The 19881-nt window shown below is 39.1% G+C and overlaps 1 protein-coding gene across 1 annotated transcript in view; it reads right to left on the bottom strand.

Annotated features, from left to right (window-relative positions):
- Positions 1-19881, bottom strand: part of DIS3L2 (DIS3 like 3'-5' exoribonuclease 2) — a 367036-nt gene that overhangs the window by 213860 nt on the left and 133295 nt on the right. The window contains exon 6 of the mRNA XM_046019310.1: positions 13497-13731. Within this exon, the coding sequence (XP_045875266.1) occupies positions 13497-13731 (235 nt within the window). The remainder of the gene's footprint in view (positions 1-13496; positions 13732-19881) is intronic.

The following is a 19881-nucleotide window of genomic DNA, read 5'->3' as shown; positions in this document are numbered from 1 at the left end:
GTGATTACTAGCAGCCTCTGTTTCCAAGTGTCTCTAGACATCATTCCATGTCACATTTTTAGCCCCCGAGTCCTTAAACTGTGGAGAAAAAAAAAATCTCATTGGTCACTGGCCAGTCAACGGGTTGGAAGATTTTGGGGCCAGGAGTCTACTCATGGTCTAACCAAGGCCCTGAGGACAGGGGCAGACCATAGTTCCCACTTTAGGGAAAGCAATTTCCATTCCCAGGCAAGACCCAGAACACATATCTGTTACTGTAACTCCTCTTATAGACTAAGTTCACCTGAAGAACAAGCATCTAGATTTTTACTCTTTGATCATCTTTCTTTTCCAGCAAAGAGCGTAACACTGGCATGTAATGCCCTCCATATTTGCTTGGATATTTTTGGTTGAAATGACAAAACATTCAACACAAACCAACTTATATATATTAAAAGTGACTCAGTAGCTCATGTGCCTGGAAGTCCAGAGGAAAGGCAGGCAGGCTTCAGGGTCAGTCGATCTAAGGCCCACTAATGGCAGGAGGGGCCCAGATTTTTTCCTGTTCTCCATTCTTCTATTCACAACACGAATAGCAAGTCATAGAACAGCTGTCAGGAGCAATTAGAGATAAATGTTTCCTGTTGATATCCATCAGGAAACTACTTACAACCCAGAACTGCACGCAGGAATCACTCCAATTAGACTGCTAAGGTCATATGCCTATGGGAAGAGGAATGGTACGAAGCTACAATGTCTAATACAGTAGCCACGAATCATACATAGCTGTTTAAAGTAAAATTAATTTAAGTTAAATACAATTTAAAATTCAGTTTCTTGGTCACAGTAGCCCTATGTCAAACACTCAACAACCACAGGTGGCTGGTGGCTACGGTTTTGGACAGCACAGATTAGAACAGTTCTAATTCTTCAGAAAGTTCAGTTAGCATAAGGTAAGCAATCATACCAAGCAACTGGTACAAGGCAACCAGGACTCAGCTTGGCAGCTGGGGTCAACTTCACCTGAAGTACAAGGATCTGGGGAAGGAGCAGATGAAAATCTAGGCACATATGGGAAAGGGAAAAGGGGAAATAGACATTGGGGGGCAATAAACAATGCCTAACATATTCTTATAGAAAGAAATTCAATTGATCTGGTACGATTTGCTCTTTAAATAATATGATGCATATTTAGAAATTGTCTGTTGTTACTGTAAATACAAGGTATTTTTCTTTTATGAACTCACTAACTTCCTGTGGGACACTGGACAAGCCAAGTAACTTCTCTGAGCCTCAGTTTCCTCGTCTGTAAAACAAAAGGAATGAACTAGATCAGTTGTTTCTAACTTTTTAATCACAACAGATTTTTTATAGCACATTTTTAAAAATTAATTTTTGCCCAGGATCTATTTTTAGTAACTTAACTGCATTGAAAATTAATCTGCTATTCTGTTGTTGTTGTTTTAATCGAAAACATATAGCTATTAATTAGAGCTTCTGATTAGTGAGAAAAGTCACTGTTACCGTAGTAGGCTTGTATCATTTGTAACAAAAGTGAAGTTGATCTCACAGTCTTACTGAAAGCAAATTTACTATTTTCATTCAGTGCTATGCAATATTTATGATTAATGTGAAGTGCTCCACCAAAAGACCCTAGGGGTAGACTATCACATGTCAAGAACAGCACATGATCTTGTAGACCCCATGCAGGTCCAGAATTCTACAACTTCAATGACAATGTGACTATAAACAGATCCAACACTTGTTACTAGCATGGAATGGCCTGACCTAGAAAGTACCAGAGAAGAGGATGCATGGATGCACTGGGAAGAGAGGGATTCCAAGGTAACTGAAATCTAGTGAACAAGGGATAAGAAATTAGGAGAAAATGACACCATCGTGAAAAGCTGTTGATGTTCCCTTTTCATGACCAGTAAGCCCAAGAAAAGTGGATTATTAAATAATCCAGGGAGCCAGGAATAAAGTTAGAAGTGGACAGCAAGCAAGAGAATCAGGGGCACCATACTGAAAAGGGTGCTAGAAGAGCCATGGGGAAGGGGACTCCAGAGACCTTCAATCTTCACTCACCTCCACTGAGAAGGGCATGCTAGAGTCATGGAAACTCCTATTTTCATATAAAAGCATGAACAAAGTTTATTATAGATTATTTTCTTTTATTTAAATTTCTATTGCAATAATTTTGTGTTAAAATGGCAAGAAAGCTGACAGGCTTTCCTATTCCAGGTGCTGTAAGAAAGGGATAGACTGGGGCAGAGTACAGATTATAAAATAAATTACTTGTAATGTTCTGAAACCCAAGCCCCCTAGGCCTGCTGAGGCATCAAAGAGAAACCAGGCATGTAGGTAGGAGTGATTTCATGATACTAAATGGGAAGAGGAAGTAAAAAGGACATGAAAGAACTGGGCAAGGGTGCCTGGGTGGGGTCAGTTGGTTGGGCGACTGCCCTTAGCTCGGGTCATGATTCCAGAGTCCCCGGATCGAGTCCTGCATCGGGCTCCCAGCTCCATGGGGAGCTGCTTTTCCCTCTGACCTTCTCTCCTCTCATGTTCTCTCTTATTCTCTCCCTCTCAAAAAATAAATAAAATCTTAAAAAAAAAAAAAAAGAACTGGGCAAGCTCCAGTTATATTTCAATAAAGAACAGATGTAATTATTATTACTTCAATATTTCCTATAATTCATCATGATTTCTTGTTTTTGTTAACCCTTCTAGTAACCATGCATTTCATAACAAAAAAAAATCCTTTCAAAAACCTCACATTCCTCAAATAGCTAAATAGAGAATTACCAGATGACCTAGTGATTCTACTCCTAGGTATATGTTCAAATGAATGGAACACAGGGATGCAGATGCTTGTGTGCCAATGTTCATTTCAGCATTAGTCACTATTCAATAGCCAAAAGGTGGAAACCATTCATGCATCCATGGATGAACAAAATGTGGTACACACAATATAATACTATTCGGTCACAAAAAGGAATGACATGCTGATATAAGCTACAACACAAGTGAACTGTGAAAACATGCTTAATGAAATAGGACAGACACAAAGGAAAAATACTGTATGATTCCACTTTTATGAAGTATCTACAACAGACAAATTTATAAAGAGGAAGTAGATTAGTGGTTATCAGGGGCTGCAGTGGGTGAAATAAGAGTCACAGCTCAACAGTTCTAGAGTTCTATTTAGGGTGATGAAAAGTTTTGGGATGTACAGTCGTAACAGTTGCACAAAATCATGAATGTAATTAGTACAACTGAACTGTATATGTAAAACTGTTTAAAATGGCAAATTTTATGCTATGTATTTTACCACACACACACACACAATTGTTTTAACCCATAAGAGCTTCTATTGATTACAGAGACCCTAGGTCAGGGGACAATTTGATGAACGATATTTACTGGCTTTTAAGAAGGGGAACTCAGGGTTAGAAGAGAATGGGAAGGCCCCTCTCTGTGACAGTCCCTTTTAAAAAGTCTTAGAATAGAGAGAAACTGACAAATGACCTTTTAAACTATATTTGCACCCCAAACTTCTCTCATGAACTTTAACTTGCATTCCAACTACGCATGGTCACCTCAGATTTAACATATCTAAAAGAGAGTTCTTAGAAATAAAGGATAAAAATAGAAATTACTTACAATAAATAAAAACACTAAAAAATAAATTTCTATTAAAAATCAAACAGGGCACCTGGGTGGCCCAGTCAGTTAAGCGTCTGCCTTTGGCTCAGGTTGTGACTCCAGGTCCTGGGATCAAGTCCCACATTGGGCTCCCTGCAAACCTTCTCCCTGCTCCTGATCTCCCTCTCTCTCTGAAATAAATAAATAAAATATTTTTTAAAAAATTAGGGCACTAGCAATTTCAAAATGAGGGGAAAATTGGAAGAGGCTATAACAGATCCAGACAAAATTAAACAACTGAAAAGATTTTGTATATATTATATATATATGTATATATATATATAAAATATATATATGTATATATATATAAAATATATATATGTATATATATATAAAATATATATATGTATGTAATACATACATATATATATGTATATATTCCAATATATCAGAATATGTGGTTAAAATATATGATTTTCCTTGAAAACATGAATTATCAAAATCAATCCAAGAAAAGAAAAAAAATTCCTACAGAAAACAATGGTCATTAGAGATGGAGGAAGTTACCGGCTAAAGAAACCCTAGCCCATGTTTCAAGTATGAGTTCTTTAATGCTTCAATCATTGAGAAAATTTGATCATTCTCAATGCTGTTTTAACTGCCCCAAAGCACCAAGAAAAAGACTCCCCAATTCTTCCTACCAAGTTAATAGAACTTGATACGAAAACAACAAAAAGAGCACAATAAAAAGAAACCACACACCAATCTCACATTTTACACAAAGCCCCCAATATTATAAATAAATTATTACCAAACAGAATTGAGTCACATGTGAAAACATGCTATATATCATGACCAAATGAGGGGCATGGTCGCATGAGGGATGCAAGATTTATTCAGTGTTTTATGTTACCATGTAAATAAGCCAAAGGGAAAGAAGCTCAAAGGCACTTGAAAAAGAAAAAAGTCAACATCCATTTCCAATAGAAACTTTTAGTAAAAAAGAAAGAGGACAGTTGGTTAACTTGGTCTCAAGCCAACAACCAGCACTGTACTTGAGGGTTTATTACTGAAAGCATTTCCATTAAAGTCCAGAAGAAGGCAATCACCACTATTATGTAATATAGTTCTTAAAGCAATGGCCAGTGAAATGAGGCAATAAGTAAGCAGCACAAAATTAGGAAGGAAGGTGAAAATTCAAAGATGTAAAATCAAAACAAGCAACTAAAAGATTATTAGAAATAATAAGAGCACTCATTAAGGTTTCCAGTTTAAAAAATACACTAAAGCAACCCCAACAGGTTTTGTTTTCTTTTTAAAAGATTTTATTTATTTATCTGACAGAGAGAGATCATAAGTAGGCAGAGAGGCAGGCAGAGAGAGAGGAGGAAGCCGGCTCCCTGCGGAGCAGAGAGCCCGATGCGGGGCTCCTCCATCCCAGGACCCTGGGATCATGACCTGAGCAGAAGGCAGAGGCTTTAACCCACTGAGCCACCCAGGCGCCCCAACAACAGTTTTTAATTTATCAATAATTACCTGGAGGAAAATGATAGAAAAAATTTCCTTTCAAATTAATATCAAAAACCACAAAATACTCAAGTTTTTTTCTAGTAAGAAATGTGCAAGATAATGATACATACAAACTATTAGACATATTAAGAGGATCTAAGATTCTATAATTCACATGTGAATAGGCTGGATAAATTAAGATGTACATAGACCAGGCTACCGTCAAAACAGCAAAACAGGGCACAAACCGTCCCCCCAAAACACCCCACAGCTGAGAAAGGGATTGAGGCGATAGATTTTAGCCTGCATTATTATAATTAGCACCCCACGGGACCAAAAAAAGGGAGACAAAAACAATCCAATAACCACTTTAAAGCAAGGAACTAACTGTTGAATTTCCTAATAGTAAAAAATAATTAAAACACACTAAAATCCTGTTCAGCAACTATCAGTTTCAATAGTTTAAACCAGTGGCTCTCCACACGTGGTTTGAGACCCTGTCGGAGGGACCATAAGATTAAGATTCTTCTCAAAATAATTCTAAGATGTTATTTGTTGTTTTCACTCTTACTCTCTCATGGGTGTAAAGTAGGGATTTGCAAACTAAGCTGGACAGCAGGCCAAAACCCCCATGTCCATTTGTGTTATGCCTCTGTGTGTGGCCCACAACACTGAAAATATTTACTGTATGGCCCTCTACAGAATACCTTTGCTGACCCCTGCTCTACTGACTAATTGAATTTGTGCTGATATATTCTTGTGTTTTCTAGAATTTTCTAAGATATTAGATTTAAAATATAAACAAGTACATTTTAGAGGTTAATTCCACTTTTTTCTCAGTATTCCAACCGGGATTATATCTATTATAATTTCATTAACACTGAATAAATCATTTTGAAATCTGAAATTTTCCCTAAATGTACCCAGAAACACAACTAGAAATAAGTATACTTATTTTGCAATAATACTTTCAAGTTTTCTTAATTTTAATTTTAAAAGAAATGTTCATAGATATAACCCACATGCACAAAAGCACTTTGGAGTCTTCAATAATCTTTTAAAAGATTGTATTTATTTATTTATTTGAGAGAGTACACACACAGGGGAGGCAGAAGGAGAGGGTAAGCAGACTTCCCACTGAGCAGGGAGCCTAAGGAGAGGCTGAATCCCAGGACATCAAGATCATGACCAAACCTAAATCAGATACTTAATTGACTGAGCCACCCAGGTAAATTAACCTGAGTAAATTTACTTTAAAGTGGGAACCAGGGGCAGTGGGTGGCTCAGTCATTAAGCCTCTGCCTTCCGCTCAGGTCATGATGCCAGGTCCTGGGATGGGGCTCCCTGCTCAGCGGAAAGCCTGTTTCTCCCTCTCCACTTCCCCTGCTTGTGTTCCCTCTCACGATGTTATCTATGTCAAATAAATAAACAAAATCTTTGAAAAAATAAAAAGGAAAAAAGTGGGAACCAAATTTTATAGATCATGGTGGGAAAAATTACCTTTATTTTATAAAAATAAAAACATGTTACAAAGTTGGGGTCATCGATGGGAGCATATACTATGGAGAACAAAGATGAGAACAACAGGATTTTTACATAATTTTATTTTATTACTTTTTTTGATTTTTACATAATTTTTAAAAAATTATATGCTATAGTCTCATTCTGTTTGACATTTATAGTGCATTCATAAGAACAATAAGTTTTGCAAAAATATTTAAAGGTTTCATTACTTTTTCCAAGGATTTTTCTTAATCTACTCTTATTCAAATAACTTAAAATCTAAGATTTTCTTTACTGACACTTTGAGCAATTACTGGTATTTGTAATGGAAAATAAAATTGTAATTCTTTGAATAAAATTAATTACTAGGAAAAACACCTAACTGAAAATAGCAGATCTAACTATGTTAGTTTTTATTTATTTTTTTTTTTAAGATTTTATTTATTTATTTGACAGAGAGAGATCACAAGTAGGCAGAGAGGCAGGCAGAGAGAGTGAGAGGGAAGCAGGCTCCCTGCCGAGCAGAGAGCCCGATGCGGGGCTCGATCCCAGGACCCCGAGATCATGACCTGAGCCGAAGGCAGCGGCTTAAACCACTGAGCCACCCAGGCGCCCCTAACTATGTAAGTTCTTAACAATAAACAGTAAAGACTTCATACTCTAGAATACCTTAGAGCCAAAGCCTGGGGCAGATCAGTGACAGCTCTTCAACTACACACTTAAGCTGTAGAACATGACAATTCTTCCCTTTCAGTAATATATGGGTATTTTTTGCCCATTTTTTTAAAAAGATTTTTTAAGTCTACTAAGAAGTTGAAAGAGTGATATTACAAATACCTGTTAAGTCACTAAGTGTTAACATTTTACTATATCTGCTTATTATATCTGCTTTCTCCCCCATGGGATGCACACATGTGCACAAACATGGTTTTCTTTTGCTTTTCTAACCCATATTAAGAGTAAGTTAAAGACATCAAGATACTTCACCCCAAGCACTTTGGTTAGTAATTCCCTAAAAACAAGGATATTATCTTATATATCTTCAATACCATTATTATATATAAGAAAATTAACAGTAATTCCAAAATGTCATCTACTATATAGTCTAAATTTAACTTTCCCCAATTGTTGGGGCACCTGGGTAAAGCAGTCAGTAAAGCATCCAACTCTTGATTTCAGCTCAGCTCATGACCTCAGGGCTCAGATTGAGCCCTGCATTCATCTCCATGGTCAGTAAATTTTCCTACTGTCCTTCCTTCCACTGTGCACTCTCTTGCTCTCCCAAAATAAATAAATAACTCTTTTTTTGAGGCTACCCTTAAATTTTTAGGATGGTTCAACATCAGAAATAGATTTAGAGAGAAAACAGATAATAATCTCAATCAAAAAAGAATACGCACTATAAAGTTAAGCAAAAGGCAAAACTGTAGCATTAACAAAAGATTACATGGGAGAATATCTATTTGAACTAAGAATAGGGAAAAGCTTAAAAACCCATAAAGTATATGACTAATTTTTATCACATTAAAACTAAGGGCTTTTGTTCAATAAAAGACACATCAGACAATGTTAATGTGATGACTAACTGCCAGAATGGGAGAAGAGATTTATAATTCCAAAAATGGAAATGGGATTATTACAGAGAATAGATAAGAAATTCCTGCAAACCAACAAGAGAACAGTAACCCTGATAGAACAATAGGCAAATGCTATGAAAAGGCAATTTACAGAACTTAAACTAGACTATAAAAATGAGAAAGTTGGATTATTCCAGCTGTTGGCAAGAATGAGAAGATGTAAGAAGCCTCAGGCTTCCTAGGGGAAGCTGGACTGACGTCATCATTCTGGCTTAGGTCAAAGCCTGGGTCAATAAAGAACTGTTCCTCTGCCTTGCTTTGTCCTTTGTGCATGTATTTCTTTTGGGGATTTCATAGGGAGAAATAGCCAGTCTAGCACAGGCTCTGGGCCTTAGACACCATAGGTCCTGACCAAATACCTCTACCTGAATCACACCTGATGTGACTGCATTGGCCACTCAGTCTAAAAGGACACGGAAATCAAAATTCTACTGCCCCCTTCTCACAAAGGTCTGGACATGGCTTCATCTTTTCCTTTTTTGAGGGAACAAATTTATTTTTATTTTTCTGAAAATATCAGGAACTATGAAAAACAAGCCAGTAGCTGTAAAGCACCATGTTCTGCCGGAACCTGAATTCATTCGTTGATGTGTTTTCAGGTTTCCCAACTTTACAGTCGTTGATATTTGAGCATGTTGTTTTATAAATGACGGAATTCCGGGGTGGGAAGTGAGTGGATTTACCATTTTTTAAATGACATTTCAAAACATTTTCCGAAAACTGTGGTTGATAGGAAATTCCTATGTATTTAATGTTTAATACAATTTCTGAAGCAAACGTAACTCTCTTCTTGTTGTACTAATCACCATTTAGGGAAGATTTGATCTCAGAATCTGGAAACAGAAGATATTGAGCTCTAAGAAACAATGGTCGGGAGAAAACGTTCTTGGGATTTAAGCAGCCTAGAAGTATCACAAGAGAAAAATCATATGGGTCTGCTTTTCTTAGCCAAAGGGAAATGCAGTCACTTTTCATCCAAGGGAAAAGAACATAAACACGGACACTGAGCAGGACTGTCACGGAAGGAGATAACCTTAAGTGAGAGAAAAAGTCTCATCCTCATCCTGGAGCTGACCTGGGCAGGCCTCAGAAGAAGCAGTTAGATTTCACACAGATTCTTCCTTCAGAGAAGAGCCAGAGGTGGCCAGGAGACAGAAGAGAGAAGTGAAAGGGTCCAGGACTCCATTGTCATCAGGGTCCTACTGGAAGCTTGTCTCCAGACCCAAAAACTGAACAAGATCTCTGACAGACCCAGCTAGGACAGAGAACAGGAAATGTACATCACAACCTCAGGAGGTCATGATCCCCAAGATTCAGAGGCCGAAAATGCTCCTAAAGTTCCTGATGATGAAAGAGGAGAGCCACATTCAGCACCATGTCACCATCATGATTTTCATCCTCTGGCGTTTGCTAACTAGGCAACCAATAACCAAATTTTCCGATACCAAAAAAACTGATTTGGGCCGTCCCCAGTCTCTACCCAGATGGTAGGTTTCTGTGTTGACAACAACACTGCTGCCTGGACTATGGCAAAAGCTCGGCCTCAGGAACCTGCGGGGCTGGGCCTGCGAAAGGGGCCTGGGTCTTGGGCCCACTCTCTCTCAGGGGCTGAGGATGGCGTAGATCCAGGCTGTCTTCCTAGAAGAAACTACTGGCTAGGGCTCAGGTGCCCAGAGAAACTTTTCTCTTCACGTAACAACAGGCACTGGTTGCAGACCCTGGGGTTACCTGCTCACTTACCAGAGAAACATAGTTATGGGATAAACAGGAATGTTTCCTGGGCAAAGAGAGATACATAATGTGTATACGTGCAAAAGGTAAGGTTTGCTTTAGGTAAAACATGATATTGAAACAAAAATAAATAAAAATTACTCATTGGAACACCAGGGTGAAATCCTACTGGAATACCACTAGGATTAATAACTATTTGCAAATACGACATAAAGCAAAGAACCTTTCTAGAAGTCTTAGGAAAAGTTTATGATGTTCTTAAGGTTATGGTTTGTTGCAATAACAAATTTCAAAACCTTAAATGGTGCAAAAAGTACCAACATCCTAACTGTAACCAGATTTTATACCATCCAGAGAAGAGAAGTGGGTTGAAATATCCTAAAACATCATAATTTTTAAAAGAACAAATTGCCATTTTCCTAAATATCAAGAGGGCAAGAAATGAGAAACAGCCATGTGGTTTCACAAACTCTCTATTTAGAGGCTAGCAGGAAAGAGAAATTTGTACCACAAACTGAGGAAAGGACTAAGGCTGTTCCCTCAGTCAGGCCTAGTAAGGAAGGAATATAAACAGTAAAATAGGAAAGCCATAAAAAGAGTAAGGAAAAAACATGCATACAGTGGACATGCAAGGGACTCGATGATATTCACTTGTAAGAGAGAAGGAGGGGAATTACAACAGAGAACAAATCGAGAGCAGGTCTGGCATCAAAATTTCCCAAAGAGCAAAGCAGATTATCAGTATCCACTCCAGTATCAATTCTGTCATCCCTCCCATCCATCAGTATTTCCTTGCCCTTGTATTGGTACCAACCACTAACAAGAAATCAGGGAATCTAATCCCTTTGATTTGGGAGCCCAGGGGAACAGAGGTTCCTGAGGTCCGTTAAGTCCGAACACCAGAGCTAGGTTTCCATGAAGCCGTTTTGGGCCAAATACTAAGTAAGTTTTAAAGAGCTCCTTTGCCTGGTTTTGTTTTGTGAGATCTCCCTCCCTTTGTCCTGCATGATCTTGCTGCCAGAGGATCTGGCTACATAGGGTCCTGGTTCTTTCCCTCTCTTTTCACAGAGAAGACATGATTCACAATAGTGACACCATGATAATATAAACGCACTCTCAGAAGAGGGTCACATATCCCACTGCTTTTAAAGGAAGAAAGAGAAGGGGCACCTGGGTGGCTCAGTGGGTTAAGCCGCTGCCTTCGGCTCAGATCATGATCTCAGGGTCCTGGGATCGAGTCCCGCATCGGGCTCTCTGCTCAGTGGGAAGCCTGCTTCCCCCTCTCTCTCTGCCTGCCTCTCTGCCTACTTGTGATCTCTCTGTCAAATAAATAAATAAAATCTTTAAAAAAAAAAAAAGGAAGAAAGAGAAAACATGAGAGGAATGAAATTTCAAGGAATAACATCTAACTGATATTGGCCGAGCCTGGAACAGTGAAATCACTAGTTAAGCAGACCACAAAACAAAAGGAACCTGAGTGCCTCAGGTCAGTGTACCTGGAGGGCCACTGACGAAGCAGTAGTCTCTTCATTCAAAAAGAATTTCACAGTTGCAAATTCCTTCTGAATGAGGAGTACTTGGCACCAAAAAAGTGACCCATGTTTTCAGAAGATGCTCACCACCCCAGGTCACTACCTCATCAGCAATGAAGAAACAGAGGGATCCGTATGCAGTCACTTGCTGAAATCACCTCTAGCTTACTTCAGGATGTCAGTGAGGCATGCCTACCTGTCCCTATCACAGTGTGTCCACAGGACATCCTCTTTTAGTCATCTTCTGGCATTTCTTCTAGTCTTTCAAGGGGACAGTATCAGAAACTTCTTCCTAGTTGAAAAAGCTCATAATCTAGCCGGCCTAGCTAGGTCAATCATTTCCATGTCAGAGTACAGATAAAACTCAATTTGGGTGGAAAATATGTACAGAAATCAGTGGCTTTCTTATACACTAACAAGGAAAATACAGAAAGGCAAATTAGAGAATCAATTCCATTTACTATAGCACCAAGAACCATAAGATACCTGGGAATAAACCTAACCAAAGAGGTAAAGGATCTGTACTCGAGGAACTGCAGAACACTCATGAAAGAAATTGAAGACGACACAAAAAGATGGAAGACCGTTCCATGCTCTTGGATCAGAAGAATAAATATTGTTAAAATGTCTATACTGCTAGAGCAATCTATACTTTTAATGCCATTCCGATCAAAATTCCACCGATATTTTTCAAAGAGCTGGAGCAAATAATCCTAAAATTTGTATGGAATCAGAAGAGACCCCAAATTGCTAAGGAAATGTTGAAAAACAAAAACAAAACTGGCAGCATCACGTTACCTGATTTCAAGCTTTACTACAAGGCTGTGATCACAGCCTTGGTACTGGCGTGGTACCAGCATGGTACTGGCGTAAAAACAGTATGGTACTGGCATGGTACTGGCGTAAAAACAGACACATAGACCAGTGGAACAGAGTGGAGAGCCCAGATGTGGACCCTCAACTCTATGGTCAAATAATCTTCGACAAAACAGGAAAAAATATACAATGGAAAAAAGACAGTCTCTTCAATAAATGGTGCTGGGAAAATGGGACAGCTATATGTAGAAGAATGAAACTCGACCATTCTCTAACACTGTACACAACGATAAACTCGAAATGGATAAAAGACCTCAACGTGAGACAGGAATCCATCAGAATCCTAGAGGAGAACATAGGCAGTAACCTCTTCTGTATCAGCCACAGCAACTTCTTTCAAGATATGTCTCCAAAGGCCAAGGAAACAAAAGCGAAAATGAACTTTTGGGAAAATATGCTCCCTGCACTTAAAACTTCTTAGCAATCTATACATTCAAATATTCCAATTTTCACTGCTACTTTCCCTTTGGTTTTCCCGTGCGTGGTCAGCTAGGGCCCTTGGTCGTAGCTCCTTGCCCATGTGTTTGCACCTGCTTTCTTCTGCATCCAGAGGACACATAGCTTAGATCTGATCAGAGACAGTAAGATTGGCTTTTTTTTCAAGGTTTAAAATTGAAACACTCTGTAAAGATAATCTACTTGTCAAATTTAAGGTGATCCATTCCCTCCATCTATGATGGAAAATACTTTTAAAATGTACTGAATTAAAGCAAAATCCAGCGTAAAGTGAAGTGCTGTTTTGGATTTGAAAGGTCAGTTTAATTCTGTTCCTGTCAGCTACAGGGGTGGATTGCGTTCATCACAGGAAATGTCAAGGTCAGCTATCAACACAACTCAAGATCCATTAGGGAAGGACGAAGAGCACCTACTGGCCACAGGAGCCACCAGCAGCATCTGCCGCCCCTCCTGAGCGCCAGCGGCCAGAAAGGGTCAAAGATCCCCCCCGTCCTAACAGCTGCCATTGGTTAGAGGTTGGGAAGGTCCCAACGGCACTGTGTGATTAAGTCTGTAGCACAAAGAGAACCCCAATCCTTAAACCAGTCAGGTTACTAAAAATGTAAGACAGCAATCCAGTACTCACCTTTGTCATGAACACAAACTGAGAGTTTCTTGACACCATCAACCAGAACATTCTGTGTGTTGCCATGTCCATCTTCTGAGTCGCTGTCTTCAAACTGAGCCTCTATAATGACATCAGGACTGTCATTATAGCCTTTCACGGACTGCTGCGGGAGATGGCTTCCACAGAGCTCCTCGGGGAGATCTAATTCATAGGCACCTTCTGTTTCTTTGTCATTGCTCTCTGGTTTAATTACCTGAAGAAAATAGAAAAGTTCTGCTAAATCACTGGAGGGAATAACGGGAAATAACAGATTTTTCTCTTCTCGTTTTTCTTTCCTAAGGGAAAAATGCACATTCAGAAGCTCACAGCAATGGTCACTCACCATGTAGTTTGAAAAATAATATTCATTTTCTAGCTGCACACACAACCTTATGGAGACGACCAATCCAGCACTGCCAGAGTGGCCCTCAGCATCTCAAGATGCCTCAAGACGAATGCCATCTCTACTCCCCATTTTTCTGATGTACGTACCTGTTTATCCGCTCTCCCCTAGAGGCCCTGAATACCGCAAGTACTAAGCAGCTTCATAAGGGTACATCACATGGATCAGTGAGTATGTTCAGAGGGGATAAAAGAACTCAGCAAAGTATGTTACTGCACTCCATGTGAAACCACGGAGAATGATGAAATGGAGAAAACAAAATTAAATGTAAATAAGCATTTTTAAATGTTCTCATAAAAAATAGAAACAACCTGAGGGTTTTGAAGGGTCAGGGGTGGGAGGTTGGGGGAACAGGTGGTGGGTGATGGGGAGGGCACGTTTTGCATGGAGCACTGGGTGTTGTGCAAAAAGAATGAATACTGTTACGCTGAAAAAATTAATAAAAAGGGAGAAAAAAAAAAAAAGAAGTGTTGAATCACTATACTGTACACATGAAACCAATATAACACTGTGTGTTAAATATACTGGATTTAAAATAAAAGAAAATTTAAATATTTAAATTAAAAAAAAAAAAATAGAAGCCCTTAATTCTCTATTTTGAGGCTTGAAGTCAGTATAGAAAGCACACAACTGATGGATATTTATATGAACACTAAGAATGAAGTATTATAAATATGACAAATATTTTCAATTAAAAAAAGAGTAAAGCAAATATGAGAAGAGTCTAGATACTAACCCACTTAGTGAGTTTGTCACATAAGTCACATGTCCGTACTCTGATTTCTATGGCATTTGATTTCTATGGATTTCTCTAGCAGTTTCTCTATGGGTTTAATTTTGAGAGGTCTAACATTTTTCTGAGTTTAACCTTGAAGTTTCAAGATAGATGCTCGGCTTCAACAAGCCAGATTACCATTCAAATCAGACCACATAAAGATCCTTTAATAAGGGATCTTTATCTGACACAATTACTGAAAGAAATCTTTCCCAAGACATTTTCACGCCACAGATTCCAATTAACTAACATAACCATCCCCAGACAATGAATATTATATGCACCCAGAAAATCAAAGTAAAATATTATAAAGGCATTCTAAAGATTCTAAGAATATATTATCAAGTTTTTAAAAAAAAGTGACTTCATGAAAATGTGGAAACAGAAAAACTCGTAGACAGTAGTTAATTCTTCAGAGTAAAATTGTGCCTTTTAATAACATTTTTTGGAAACTTGATTTCCAATTTCTGAATATATATAATGAAATTTTCTTTCAATTCTTGCCATGTTTTGACTCTTGTCACATCCATTCATTCATCTGGTCACTCTTTCGTTATGAGAAGCTTGAAGGTTCCTTAAGAAACAAAATTCAACTGGCTAGGCCAGAAATCTCCAAAAAGATTCCCTCAGGGAAGACGGAAGCCACAGTTGGTCTTTAAATTAATATACAATCATAAAACTCAGCTCTCCTCTGTGCATTTCTGCCTTATCACAAAAGTCGGTTTTCATGCCTGACCCAAAGGAGATCATTCAAAAATAGAGAATTCAATGACAAGTTAGGAAAGAAAAAGAATTTGACATCACTCAAATCAGCAAACCTAGTCAATGTCCTTAAATGTGCCTGGCAAACTCATCTGCCCCGACCATCCTTGAAGAACCAACACGCACCTTGGGCATTGTCAGAATAGCCCAAAGCATGGGGCACCTGGATGGCTCAGCCGGTTAAGCATCTGACTTTGGCTTGGGTCTTGATCTCAGGGTCCTGGGATCGAGGCAGGTATCAGGCATCTCACTCAGTGGAGAGTCTGCTTGTCCCTTCCCCGCCTTGTGCTCTCTGTCAAATAAATACATAAAATCTTTGGGAGCCTGGGTGGCTCAATGGGTTAAGCCTCTGCCTTTGGCTCAGGTCATGATCTCAGCATCCTGGGATGGAGCCCTGCTTTGGGCTCCCTGCTCAGTGGGGAGCCTGCTTCCCCCTCTCTCTCTGCCTGCCTCTCTGTCTACTTGTGATTTCTCTTTCTGTGTGTCAAATAAATAAATAAAATCTTTAAATATATATATATTTATAAAATATATATTTATAAATAAAATATATATTTATATATATATTTAATAAATATATATATTTATATATATATAATCTTTTAAAAAAACAGCCCAAAGCACAGGCAGGAGGTATACATTCACCCTCTGTGTCTAAAGCATGGTGGCTACGACAGGATCACTGCTTTTGTTTTTTCTCTGTCATTCCCATGCACAACTTCTCTCAGAGAGAAGAGGTGGGACTGGGGCTGAAGGAGAATGCCTAGTGTGCTAGAGTTAGACTCACAAGTAACAAGCAGTCTTCTGGAAAGATGTTAAGCAAAGGGTCCATGCTTTTAGTTTCCATCATGTATTTATTTCTGCCACTAATAGTTTCACAAAGGATTTGGTTCCCATAGGCCATGGAGAAAATCGTACAAGGGGAAACCAGAATTCTGACATTGTCAAATTTGAATGCTTTACTATCCTACAGCGAAAAGTAGTCTTTCTCCATATGCATGTATATATGTGTGTGTAAGATATAACGAGAATTCTGTAATCATCATGATTCTGCTACTTAGTAAGAATTATGCTATGGCTCACAGATAAAAAGTTCAAATAAAAGTCAAAAGGAAGAAGAGAGCAGGGGACAGCAATAACCAGAGTACACCAAGCCTAACTGCATAGCACATTTTAAAACCAGCCCAGTTCTGAATTCATGATAATCTCCATGGTTTAGATTAGTTATATTCAAGAATTAGTATTTTTCGAGGCGCCTGGGTGGCTCAGTGGGTTAAGCCTCTGCCTTTGGCTCAGGTCATGATCCCAGAGTCCAGGGATCGAGCCCTGCATCGGGCTGGGCTCTCTGCTCCACAGGGAGCCTGCTTCCTCCTCTCTCTCTGCCTGCCTCTCTGCCTAGTTGTGATTTCTCTCTGTTAAATAAATAAAATATTTTTTTTAAAAAACTGTGTAATTCACATATAAATTGAAGTGCCTGGGTGGCTCTGTTGGTAAAGCATCGGACTCCTGATGTCAGCTCACATCATTGGATGAAACTCCGCATCAGGTGCCACGATTCTAAGATTCTCTCTCTCCCTTTCCTTCTGCCCTTCCCCGCACCCTCTCTTAAAAAATAAATAAATAAATATATATATATATATATATATATATATATATATATATATATACACATACACATATATATAAATACGTTGCATTTTAAAAGTACATTCATTCTATTTTGTTACACCAGTACACACAAGAACAGAAATATATTCTGAGAAAAAAAGATCACCGTTAAGACCACAGGATACAAAAGTCATTTTACAACTACTCCATACCACACACTGGTTAAGAGTGAGGGTTGCAGGACCCTTAGAGAAATGGCTAATTCAAGTCTGGAGCAGGAAATAGATAAGACGAACCTGGAATATCGTGTCATACCAGGAAAACATGGAAGCTATCAAAGGCTTCTAGGGTCTTATTGAAAAAACTCAAGAATTGCCATGAAAAAGCTCTCTCTGGTCTTAGAAAATTCCAAGCATTTATACACCTTTCCTGTACTAACCATACCTCAGGTTAACCACATAGTTGAGGAGGTAAAGATCTTCTTTACTGAAGCGTCTCAGCTAACTGAGAAAGAAGTTAAGACTTTCGGTATCACCAGTTTGCCATCCCTATGGAAATAATGGATTCAGGAAATGATCATTAATGGTTGCTAAAGCCAGCTAATTCATAACCTGATGGGGATGGAGTTTTATAATAAATGGATCAGAGTGGTAATACTTAAGAAGAGAAAGAAACATAGTGCTTCCTGATGGACAATAATAGTAAGTCCATAACACTATCCATGAAGTACTTTCCCCCCAAACTGAACTTGAATCTGATCTGAAACAGGATCACAGGAGCATGTTAAATAACACCAGGGAGAGGAGCCATTTACACTCACTCACCAGGTGACTTCATCCCATCTCAGGGCTTTAAATCTCTCTGTAGCCTATTAACTCTCAAAATTAAATGCTTAGCATCAACCATTCTCCTGAATGCCAGACTCCTATCCAACTGCCTATTTTACATCTTCCTTTGGATGTCAGCTGGCACCTCGAACAAGAGAACCATTGCTCACCCACTCCTCTCCCAACACCTGCTTTCTCAGTAGATGGCACCAAACTATGGCATCTTCTTCTCATGCCCCACATCCAATCCAGCAGAAGAGCCCACTGGCCCTTCCTTTAAATATTTCTTCTTACCATTTGCACTATTACTACACAACCAACCTCTATCTCCTTGCTGAGATAACCAGTCTCTTCATTTCCATTTTGGACCAAAGCAGCTACAGTGATTTTTTTTTTTTTTAAAGATTTTATTTATTTATTTGACAGAGAGAGATCACAAGTAGACAGAGAGGCAGGCAGAGAGAGAGAGAGGGAAGCAGGCTCCCTGCTGAGCAGAGAGCCCGATGCGGGACTCGATCCCAGGACCCCGAGATCATGACCTGAGCCAAAGGCAGCGGCTTAACCCACTGAGCCACCCAGGCGCCCTACAGTGATCTTTTAAACATAAATCAGATCGTGTCATTCTCTCAGTGGCTTCCCAACATCATTCCATCACCACCCACAAGGCCTTGTCAAATCAGGCCCATATTATTGTTCCATTCTCATTTGCTATAACTTTTTCCTTTGCAAATTACCCTCCAATCTAGAAATCTTCCTGTTATTCCTAAAATACTAAAATCTTCCATCCTGAGTTTCTTGTGTTGTTATTCCCCCAATCTGGAAAACTCTGTGCCTGCTATTCTTAGGGCTAAATCTCTTCACTTGTTCAGGTCTCACCCCAAATATCCTTCTCTCAGAGAGGCCTTTCCTGATCACATGAACTGAAACAGCCCCACCTGGCTATCACTACTCTATCCTCTTACCCTGCTTCATTTTTTGTCACTGTACTTACCCTTACCTAATAATACATTACACACTTAAGTACTTTCTGTCTCCCAAATAGAATGTAGGTTTCAAGAGCACGGTGGCTATTTGAGTCACCGTTATATTCCAAGAGTACATTTAGTAGCCACTCAAATATATGTTAAATAAATGAATACAGCCATTAATTAGGAAATAACTTGTTCAGGGTCTGTCTTCTCAGATAAACTATAAACTCCAAGAAGTGAGCAAGGCCAGGGCTGACATCCAGTATACTCAATCTCATTTGAATGAACAAAGAACCAGAGGTGGCACAGTGCATCCAACATCTCCACATGTCTGAAACCTGTCTCTCAAGACCGTGTCCAGTTGGCTTGGATCTTCTATAACCCGGAGTCCACTGCACAATCTCCCCAGTTCCTCCCCAGCCTCCACTACCTGCCCCAGACAAGAGTAACTGCTCCCTCTTCTGAAGTCCCAAAGCAATCCATATGTATCCCTTCTCTGCACTTCACAATTTCTTCACTATTATTCATGTTATCTACGTACAGGATTTACCTCGTCTGTTAACACTACGTGCTCACCAGTTGTATCTTATGCAACTTGTATAATCAATCTAGGTGCTCCATATTTGATAACTAAATAGGTGGATAAATGGGCTAAAAAATAAGTATAAAAGACGGAATGCAAAAGAATGTTCAGAACAATTTCCAGACACAAGAGTATGTGGGTTAGAAACCAGTAGCTCAGTTATCCACAGATCTGTGAAGTGAGAGGTCTTCTTCTGTGGGATTGACCTTGAAAATATTGAGAAGTCCAGTTCAGGGGGTCTCGACTCTGAAGTTGAGACCTCTGAGAATCCAAGGAAAGCTATAAACCCTTCCTCCACAGAAAAATGCACATCTACAAATAGAAAGAAAATATTCCACAAGAAAGCACAAGAGAGGACAGTCAAAGGTCTGGTGCTGAAGGCCACCAGGTCAGGTCAATCAGTATTTTGGAGCTCTGGGCTCAGAGTGAAAGGAGGAG

The sequence above is a fragment of the Meles meles genome, chromosome 9 (genome assembly GCF_922984935.1).
Source record: "Meles meles chromosome 9, mMelMel3.1 paternal haplotype, whole genome shotgun sequence".
In the NCBI taxonomy this organism is placed as follows: domain Eukaryota; kingdom Metazoa; phylum Chordata; class Mammalia; order Carnivora; family Mustelidae; genus Meles; species Meles meles.
This window is presented reverse-complemented; position numbering and strand designations above follow the sequence as displayed.